Below are 10863 nucleotides of genomic sequence, written 5' to 3'. Positions count from 1 at the left end.
GCCAGCAATGATTTTGTATCCTGTTGGCGAGAAATTTTCTGCAGGTCGTTAGTATTATTCCCTTAATATTCTGCTGGAATATATTTCGCAGTCATTTTCATTTCGCAGAATTTTCCTTTCTCATCTACAGCCTTCGGTGAAACGGATATGAAACTTTACTTTTCGTATTGGTGATTCACAGCAGTCACCCAAGCTCTGTAGTTAAAGCAGAAGCTCTTCAAAGATCCCTCAGGGTAGGGCGGCGGCCGCGACGCCTTCTGGGGACTGTGGTCCAGAAAGCCGGCGCGGGTCTCGGGAAAGCCCCGGGAAAGGCGGCCCGGGGGCCTTTCTGCGCATGTGCCGTTCCTGTTTTTCACCTGGACGCGCTTCCGGTTCGACAGGCTCTTCCGGGTGAGGGTCCTTCAGCCCGTGAATGCCTGGTCCCACTGTGACTTGGACCTGGTGCGAACTGCAGGCGAAGCGGGTGCACCCACCACCTATAGGAAGGGCTGGCGGCGAGCTCCCAGCACTCGGGCGTCGGAGGGAACGGTGGGGCCGGGCGGAGCTGTCCTCGGGTCAGCGGAGGGTGGACGCGCGCTCTCCTTGTCTTTGGAGGGAGGATTTCCTGTTGTCGGGAGGCGAGGCAGCCAGGGCAGGATTGGGCTCCTGACCTGCAGGCCACGGGGCGGGCTCTCTCTAGGGCCCTGATTTGCCTGAAGAAGGCGCTTGGTGAAAGTGAAAGGTTTGCGCATCCAAGTAGCTAGAGCCTCTTTCCAGAACTTCTGCTGATGCACTTAGTCCTGCAACCATTGACTACTATAGCTCAGCAAAGTTCATATCACGTTTCGGAAGAAGGATGTGAGCTGGAATGGGCAGGGTCCAGATTTGACAGGAAAAGACACTTCACTGGAGGTATCTGCGAGAGTCCTGGGTTGGAAGGAAGGCGTACTAGTTATAAATAAGGAAATGATCTCTTCATCACTTCCTAAACACATACATGTCCTTTCCTACCATCTCCATCCTCTGTTTATTCTGAGCTGCACCAACCATGTTCATCACCTCACGTGGGATTTACTGAGTTTACCCCTTACAGAGCTACACAATAGGGGTAAAGGAAAGACTAAAAACCAATTTATCTTGTTTTAAAATTACGACTTCATAAAGATTTTATTCAGTAATGCAGTTTGCTAGTGACAAAGCCAATAACTGAATTCTGGTCCTTTGAGTACCGGTCAGGGCTTTGTCATCTACCACATTTAAGTTACCTACCACAAGAAGTTTCTTAGTAAAAGGTCCTCTTGTGAAACTGCAGCTAAAGGAGACCAAACTGTCAAAAAGACAAACACCTTAAACACTTTCATTCATTCTCTCTGGATTCTGTCATCTCTAGTGGCTAAATACATTAGTAGGAAAGTAGGTAAGTGACAAAATATCATTTTCCTATTCCAAGAAATCTTTTAATCCTAGAATCCACTTTAATGCCAAAATAGTGTTCCAGGCTTTGTATATACTAACTTTCGTTGACCTAGTCTTCTATTAATTGGACTCAGAGGTTTTCAGTTTTTTTCCAAAGGAGGCGTAAATTCCCAGTAATTCAGTAGAAACCATTTGTTGACAGTAAGAAAAGCTCTGTATGACCATTCTAGAACTATAAATGGACAAGTGAACGTTTCCTCAAGCTGTTGCTTCCTGAACCAGACTGGTCAAAGGGCCATGTTTTTAAATGGGTGCGTGGCTGTCTTTGTAGGTAACTGTAGAGCTGCTGTGTGAGCCAGATTGCTCATGCCATTCCCCATTCTTCCTTACCCAGCTCTGCTTTCAACACTCTTGGCCCTTTCTCAGGAGAACCTGAAAATGAACAAATTTCAGGTAAGTTGCTCAGGGATTTACTTCTCACATTATACTGTGAACTTCAAGAGGTTTAGAGTAATTTGCAGATGAAACTGAAATTATAAAATTCAGCATCAGAGTATTCGATCACTACTAGAAAAGTGGACATAGATATACAGAAATCATATATTCCTATAGACTTACTCAAATGGTTCCAGAAAGCCCAGACAATATGATAGCCCTTACACTGGATTTTTGTGTGGTTTTCCCATCAATTATCTAAAAATTTTCTTGGATGATCTTTCAGTAAGTGAAGTAGAGGCAGCTCTGCCAATAACAGCTGGGAAAGAAATGCTATGGGTTTCCTGTGACTTCTGTACCCAGGCAGAGCACAGTAATTACAGGGAACCAATCCAGTGTCATCCGAACAGGCAGCATTCGGAAGGTTCTCTGTGATGTCTATGATCCAGTGATAAGACCTAGAATAAATGGATAAAACCTATTACAAATAGAATAATATTCTTCAAATAATGCCCTATAACTTTATTGCAGCTGTACTTATAAAACAAGTTCTAGAGGGAACAATTCAATATTCTGTAGGTAGAACTTCTTCACTTGCCTGTCTCATTTCAACCCACTTGATACAGTCGTATGTCTGCCCCCACCACTCTGATGGATCTGTTCTGGAAAAAGTTACCAGTAACCTAAATGTTTTCAAACCCAATGAGTACTTTTCAGTTCATACTTTACCAAACTCTTCGTTGCATTTGACAGTATGACTGCCCTCTCCCTAATATGCATCTCTGATAATGTCTGTGGTATCACTCACTTGATTCTCTTTGTAGCTCTACAATCACGTCTTTTTTCTTTTCTTTTTTTTTTTTTTAATTGAGATGAGGTCTCACTATGTTGCCCAGGCTGGTCTCGAACTCCTGGGTTCAAGTGATCCTGCCACCTTGGCCTCCCAAAGTGCTGATTACAGGTGTGAGCTGCCATGCCCAGCCTGTAATTGTGTCTTTTTTATATCTTTTATACAATCTTCTCTTTTGTTTCATGAACATTGCTATTCCATTGTTAGCCCATTATTCTTTCTGATTTTTTTTTCATGCCCTTTGTGGTTTTTCACTTGTGAGTCTTTATGCTCTGAAATATTTCTGCCTCTGAGAACCTCAGCTTGAGATTCTTGCTGAACATCTCTACAAGGATGTCCAGAAGGCACATGGAGTCCTTGTATCCAACATGGAAATAATATTTACAACTTGCTTGATGTACTGCTGCTTCTTGATTCCCTATCAGTGCTGCTTCCATCAAGCCAGAAAATGAAGTCTATCTTTTTTTATTTTTTTGAGACGGCGGTCTCACTCTATTGCCCAGGCTGGAGTGCAGTGGTGCGATCTCGGCTCACTGCAAACTCTGCCTCCCGGGTTCACACCATTTTCCTGCTTCAGCCTCCTGAGTTGCTGGGACTATAGGCGCCTGCCACAACACCCGGCTAATTTTTTTGTATTTTTAGTAGAGACGGGGTTTCACCGTGTTAACCAGGATGGTCTTGATCTCCTGACCTCGTGATCTGCCCGCCTCAGCCTCCCAAAGTGCTGGGATTACAGGCGTGAGCCATTGCGCCCAGCCTGAAATCCATCTTAATTCTCCTTTTCCTCACCCCCTACCATACCTGTTTGTCGAGCTTGCTAATAACATTTCTTGAATTTGTCCTTTCACTTCCTTCTCCTGCCTCAGTTTCTCGTGGGTCATCATAATATTAATAGCTTTCTCAGCAGTCTGCCTGGCCCCTTCCTCTTCCCACCTCAAGGCTGTTGTTCACACTGACCAGTTCCTCCAAAATGCCAGCGTGATCATATCTTAATACAGAAATGACTTAAGAGGTTCCACACCACTTATGGAATACAAGTTCAGCATCCTTGGTATGACATGTAAGGCTATTTATGTCATGACCGTTTCCTGCTTCTTCTTAATTCCTACCGCTCTGGACCTTTCACTCAATAACTGTATATTGATCCAACAAGTGTGTGTCATACGCTATGCTAGATGGTCTACATTCAATTTGAATGAAGGAGATACTGTCTCTGTCCTCATGGAGCTCACATGCTAGTGAAAAAGAAAGATATTACACAAACAGTTCAAACTCTGCTGAGGTGGTTCTCAACTCCGCCAGACCCATATCTATTTACAGAACATACTTTCTTATGAGCTATATTGGGATGCAAACCTTCCATATTCAGCCATCTCCTTTATCTCTCTTAGTTAATGCCACCCACTCACACCAGGCTGCCTCCTCTTTTAGACTTGGATGAAACCACACACCATAAGGTGTGGTACCAGCTTCCTGAGGGGCCAGATGGTGGAGCCAGATGATGCAACCTGGAAGTGTGGGCAGGTTAACTCACTGGGTGAACCTTGAATGAAGGGAAATGGAAAATGAGAAGGAGGTGGGCAGATGAATTCACCATCCTTTCTCTCTTCTGTGCACTATTTCAAGATTAGTTTCTCCTGGTGGTTCTCCCAAATGTGTCCCATGTGCTGACCCCATGCTCCTGCTAAGGAAACTTGCCCCTCTTTGGGCTTGTAGTGAGGTGGTGGGCAGCATGCTAATGCCTCTCATATCTCATTGTTTACATCCTTTCTTTCCTCCCTTCCTTACTTCCCTCACCCTCACTGCCCTGGCTTGGAGTTCCCAGATAAAATGATACAGACTGAGTCCTTGCCTCAGGCTCTGTTTTCTAGAAATCCCAACTAAAAGCCATCCTCCCTTTATCCTATTTTGGAGATCATAGATAATATAACCTACTTGTGTAATTTTTTAAAAATCGATAGAACTCAATATAGAGGAAAAATAAAAACATAAAGTAATTTAAAATGATATGTATCTTAATATAGACTTGCCCGGATATAACTATAGTAAAAGTCAAAAGAGAAGTCTCATGTTTATACAGACTACTTTTAGGTTAAATCTCTATGAATGTAATTACAGGTTCTCACTGATACAGGAGTGATGTGTTATGATTCGAATACTGTACATAACATTGCCATTTGTGATATTTTCAAGAGTGAAAATCCCTAAAGTTCCAGTTCAAATCAAATTGTCCTTGATATACCCACTATTACATTGAAGAAAATTTAATATACATATATATACTATATGTCCAAGTGCCAAATGGAATAAGATTCTAGGCTCAGATCATTATAAACATATTTTTCGCTTATATGACTATTTAAGATTAGAAAGTTATACAGGACTTGGGGCATTTCTTTCCTGTAGGAGAAGGTACTGCATGTTGCAATGTCTCTATCATCCCTCCTTCCCTCTCCCTCCACCAAATGCCAGCAGCATCCCACAGAACCCCGATGGCCAAAAATGTCTCCACAGATGTGCTACATGCCCCTGGTGGGAGGGACCCCCCACACTGAGCCCCTCTGAAGAATGATGGTGGTCTGCATTTAGTCTCCTGAACATGTCCCAAATTTTACACTCTTGCTTTCAATCATGTTTCCACTGTTTGCTCCTTGACATTCTACCCCTTTTCTGTCTACATTGGGACCATAGCCAGGAGCCATCTCGTCATAGGACCCATTCCTGTCCCCATATTCTGTGTCCACAGACTGTGTTTACAGAGCAATGCTGGCCCTCTTCATCTCTGCATTACGTATAGGGTCTGGTCATTATCTGTCTACCTCACAAGTAAGACTATTGGCCTTTAAAGGTGTGGGCATATCTCCTCAGTAGCCGTATGCCTGCTCATAGTAGTGCTCATCATTTCTTTTTTGTGGGTAGTCTTGTTTTGTGTGAAACAGTGAACTCTCCTCTGCTCTGAAGGGATCATCGTTCTACTTACAGTGGTGCTTACAGAGTGGACCTGAGTCACCGGGAGAATCGAGTTTCTTTTTCTTTGTCATAAGCACCTTTCAGTTTCTCACAAAGTGAACACATTCACTGTTCTTACTTTGGACTTTCTGCTGTGAAGTGCACTGGGTCTGCCTTAGCGAGTACAGAACTTTTTAGTGAGGGCTCTTCCCTGGCACTCTTTCCCCTGGCGTTTTGTTTCTAGTATTTTTGCCATTCTTTCTAGTCATTAAGACCTTATATGCCTATTGTTGTGCCTATAATTATAACATACTCTTTACCTTCAAGAAGCTTATAGGTCCTTTAGGCTGGGTGCGGTGGCTCACGCCTGTAACCCTAGCACTTTGGGAGGCCAAGGCGGGCGGATCACGAGGTCAGGAGATCGAGACCATCCTGGCTAACACGGTGAAACCCCATCTCTACTAAAAATACAAAAAAATTAGCCGGGCATGGTGGCGGGCACCTGTAGTCCCAGCTGCTAGGGAGGCTGAGGCAGGAGAATGGCGTGAACCTGGGAGGTGGAGCTTGCAGTGAGCTGAGATAGGGCCACTGTACTCTAGCCTCGGAGACAGAGCGAGACTCCATCTGAAAAATAAAATAAAATAAAATAAAGAAACTTATAGGTCCTTTAGAGGAAGTAATTCATGGAGGAAATAAAATGGATAATGTAACTACTTCTAGTTTATGTGTAAGAGACAGTTAAGTGGTGATAACAGGAAAGGCCTCATTGAATTACCTAATGAAGTGTGTCAGTAGAAAGATGTATAGCAGATCAAAGAAAAGAAAGACTGGGGTGACCTAGGATGGTCATGTGGGTGAGGTGAAACATACAGCAGGCCGAAGCCCAGGTGTCTGCGGAGGTGGAGGCAGCATGCCTATTTTTTACTGCTTTATTTTTAAATATGAAGAATGAGAAAAATACACAAAATACCTGTGTTTCCTTCACCTCGCTTCCCCTGATCTTTCAAAACTATATTATAGTGATCAGAACTGGGAAATTCACATGAATACAGTACTATTATCTATCTTATTCAAATTCTGCTAATTATTTTCCATGAATATCCTTTTTCGGTTCAAGGATCCAACCTAGGAACCCAAGTTGCATTAAATGTCCTGTCTCCTTAGCCTGTTACAACCCACAATGGTCCTTATTTGTCACTTACAACCTTGACACTTTGCTGGCTAGTTATTTTGCAGGGTTCATCCTAGCCTTTCTTTCCTTTCCCCTTCCCCTTCCCTTTCCCTTGTTTTCCTTTTCCTTTGTTTTCTTTTCCTTTTCTTTCCTCCCTCCTTTAATTTCTCCCTTTCCTTTCCTCTTTCTTTTCTTTCTTTCCTTTTTACATACTTAAACTTACTTAACTTGCCTAATTTTTGAAACTGGGTTTTGCTCTGTCACCCAAGTTGGAGTGCAGTGGTGCAATCATAGCTCACTAAAGCCTTGATCTCCTCAGCTCAAGCAATCCTCCTGTCTTAGCCTCCCAAGTAGCTGGGACTACAGGCATGCGCCACCACTCCTGGCAAAAAAAAAAAAAAAATTGAGACATGAGGTCTCACTATGTGGCCTGAGCTGGTTTTGAACTCCTGAGTTCAAGCGATCCTCCCACCTCAGTCTCCCAAAGTGCTGTGATTACAGGCGTGAGGCACCACACCTGGCCTACCATTTTTCTAAGAATCAAAACCATATAGAAAGATGTTTTAGAGAAGTGTCACTCCTTCTCATCTCTTCTACTCTTTTCCCATCCATCTATTCTTTCCATCTGTCTCCACCTCTCCCCTGAATGTAACCGGTTTCATGAGTTTCTGGTGTATCCTTTCCATAATTTTTTTTGCACATGTAGTGGTTATATGTGGTGGGGTTTTTTTGTTTTTTTTGAGATGAGGTCTTGCACTGTCAACCCAAGTTGATGGAGTTCAGTGGCACAATCTCAGCTCATTGCAACCTCTGCCTCCCAGACTCAAGTGATCCTCTTGCCTCAGCCACCCGAGTAGCACATGCCACCATGCCCGGCTAATTTTTTTTTCATTTTTTGTAGAGATGGGGTTTTGCCATGTTGCCCAGACTGATCTTGAACTTCTGAGCTCCAGTGATCTGCCTACCTCAACCTCTCAAGAGTGCTGGGATTATAGGTGTGAGCCACCACACCTGGCCGTGTGTGTTTTCTTACATCTCCTTTCTTACATAAAAGGTAGAATATTATAGATATTCTTTAATACTTTGCTTTTTTCACTTCATATCAGTTCATGGAGACCTTCCTCGTTATTTATGCTTTCAAATATTGCTTCTGATCACTGTGGTATCTCTCCTCTGAGCTCCAGAACGATGTATCCAACTACCAGCTAGACATTTCTACTTCTTTACTCAATAGATACTTCAAGCACAGCATGGTAAACATCAGTGCCTTCGTTTCCTATGCTCAATTCCCTTTTCTGTTTTGTTTTCCTAATCTCCACATATACTACTAGCATCAGCCCAGCTGATCATGTGAAATAATCTGCACAATACATCTGCACATCAAGTAGTGGTCAACTCTGCTTGTCTCCCATTATGTAGGACTGATTTTCTCCTTCCCATTTCCCAGGAACTACCTGTGCTCATGTCCGTTAGTGGTGTCTTAGTTTTCTTCCCCTCTAATTTGACCTTTAAGCCAGTTTCCATTTTTCTAGAGTAGGGGACAGCAAATGTTTTCTTTAGAGTACAAGGTCAAAATTTTTGGCTTTGCTGGCCCTGTGGTCTCTGTTAGATTTCCTCAGCACAGCTGTTGTGACATGAAAGCCGTCACCGACTGTGTGTAACAAATGATCATGACCACATTTGGCTCCCAGTGGCCTAGATTTTGCCCATGGACTGTAGTTTGCCAACCCCTGTGCTCTAGAGCATTGTTTCAAAGTACACATTTGGTCACAAATCTCCAGTCCTTGCTTACAAATACCTCTTTATGGATTTCCATTATTTACAACAGTGGTCTCCAAAGTGGAGGATAGGGAACACCCCAGCAATTCACTGGACTTCTATTCTTGTTAGTATTTCAGCCAAAAGAATGAAAAAATAATTAAGCTTTATTGAAATTAATGTATAGCTGGAACTAACTTGGAAATATACTACAATTCTTAAGTAAATGTACATTAGCGTATATGCAAGAATGTTTTGCTGATGTGTTGTACTATCTGAATTTTAAGACTACTAATTAGGAAAAAGAGTTCCTCTATTCTCTGGCCTCTGTCCCACTCCTCACTAGCCTTTCCTGTGGAGAGATTGTAGTTCTCAAACTCCCCATGTGGTGTTTTGTGTCTGTGTATTTTCTTAATGGCTACAGTCCTATAAAGTGTACTGTTTATATTTCAGGATTAAAATTATTATGCCCTCAAAGAAGGGGTAACAAAAATGGAGCAAGCTTTCTTCTTTTGTGATCACCCTTCATCTTTTGTGTATGTCCAGCATTGCTCTTTAAAGATGTACATTTCTATTTTTGTCACCCTGTCAGAATATATGCTTCTTGAGAGCAAGTTTAGTATTTTATGTGATTAGTAATCCAGGCAATTGGTATAGCTCCAGGACATGGTATAAGCTCAGTACAGTTTTAAAATTCATTTTAAAAATGAACACAGTGACGTATTTTTAATTTTCTGCCCTCCCACAATTATATCTCTTTATAGTTTTCCATTAGCCATGGCAGTGGTCTGCTTATAGTTTATGTTACCATACATTTGATATCACTCAATTTTGGTCACCCCAGATTAAACATTTTCTTTCAGAGATCAGTTTCATTCCAGGACCTGACTGTGAACTTCACCCAGGAGGAATGGCAGCAACTGGACCCTGCTCAGAGGCTCCTGTACAGGGATGTGATGCTGGAGAACTACAGCAACTTGGTCTCCGTGGGTAAGGACGGTTTCCTTATACAACTCCCAAGAGCATACATTTCTTCCGTGTTACAAAAACATGTTGATTTCTAGAATTTAATTATTTAGCTTTGAGCATCAGGGGAGCAAGATGATTAAACTCTTTTAGACGGTAAAGTTTGTGTATGTATTCACTGCCCTTCCCCTACCCTTCACTAAAATGTTCTAGCTTTACTGAGCTATTGCTGGGCATCTTCATTGCACAGCTTCTGAAGCTGTACTTTGTGCATTCTTCAGAGTCCCTGATGTCCAAAGATCTTGGTCCAAGTTCTATAATTTCCCATTAACAGGGTATCATGTTAGCAAACCGGATGTGATTTTCAAATTGGAGCAAGGAGAAGAACCATGGATAGTGGAGGAATTCTCAAATCAGAACTACCCAGGTAAGTAAATGATAACTGAACAGGTGGAACCAATGGAAATGAGAGTTCCATGTTGGTCACTGGTAATAGTTGGCATGGTAATGTTTTTCATGAATTTCTTTTTGTTGGCCCCAGACCTTTAGAAGTGATTGAGGTTGATTAACTGTCATGCTATGGACATCTGAAACATTCTCCCCAAATAAATAACTGAAATTTATAAAGATTTTTGCCACTAAGTTACCTATCCCCAGAATTCAAGTTCCTCTTTTATCACACCTTAAACTTTATTTCTGTAGCATTCTCTGTTGCCTACCTTGCCCCACCCACCATTGTCATAGGCTTGGTTTATATTTCAGACATTCAGAGATCTGTCATAATCTTTTTAATTGTCTTCAGTTTTTCTCTACATCACTTAACAGAAGTAACACGGTTTCCCTTTCCATTCTAAGCTTCACCGGGATCTGGAGTAGGGTGAGGCAAACAAGGTGCCTGGCATGCAAAATTTAGGAAGACACTCAACTCTCAGGATTATGCAGGTGCCCTGGGTATCCTGCTTGCCTTCCTCTAGTCCCAGCTCTGCTCAGCCCACAATCTTACTTCCCTTTGCATTGTACAAATTCGAGAGTTCCATGTCACTGCAAAAATTTCACATTCACCCCTTCCTTCTTGTGTGTTTTGATAATAACTGACCATCTTTCTGACATCTGTTTTACCTGGTCTCACTGTATGGCTCTCTTTCTCTAAGTGCTTGTTTGACTCTTGTCTGTTTTATTCAACAGTCCATCAGCCACACTTCCAGCATACTTTGTGTACTATTCCTTGTGACTGTTTACTTTTTCCACTCAATGTTTAGTGCTATTTGTAAAGTGTCAAAGGTACTTGTATTCTTTGCTAGGTTCCTCTTCCTTTACCCCTGTTAAATAGTGGCTGGTA

General features: G+C 42.3%; 1 protein-coding gene across 4 annotated transcripts in view; it reads left to right on the top strand.

Moving 5' to 3' along the window:
• The first annotated feature begins 222 nt into the window (after positions 1-222).
• ZNF334 (zinc finger protein 334) overlaps positions 223-10863 on the top strand; it is a 41040-nt gene continuing 30399 nt past the window's right edge. For 2 of the 4 annotated variants that reach the window (XR_004431264.1, XM_033186626.1), the window contains exons 1-4: positions 223-554; positions 1790-1848; positions 9422-9548; positions 9859-9951. Coding sequence is in view for 3 of the 4 variants with exons in the window: in XM_033186626.1 (XP_033042517.1) it covers positions 413-554; positions 1790-1848; positions 9422-9548; positions 9859-9951 (421 nt within the window). In the remaining variant the exon portion in view is untranslated. Of the gene's footprint in view, positions 555-1789; positions 1849-7349; positions 7855-9421; positions 9549-9858; positions 9952-10863 lie in introns of those variants that run through there. The other 2 variants (XM_033186627.1, XM_033186628.1) reach the window with 2 other exon arrangements.

Source organism: Trachypithecus francoisi, unplaced genomic scaffold, assembly GCF_009764315.1.
Source record: "Trachypithecus francoisi isolate TF-2019V2 unplaced genomic scaffold, Tfra_2.0 Lachesis_group21, whole genome shotgun sequence".
NCBI lineage: Eukaryota > Metazoa > Chordata > Mammalia > Primates > Cercopithecidae > Trachypithecus > Trachypithecus francoisi.
This window is presented reverse-complemented; position numbering and strand designations above follow the sequence as displayed.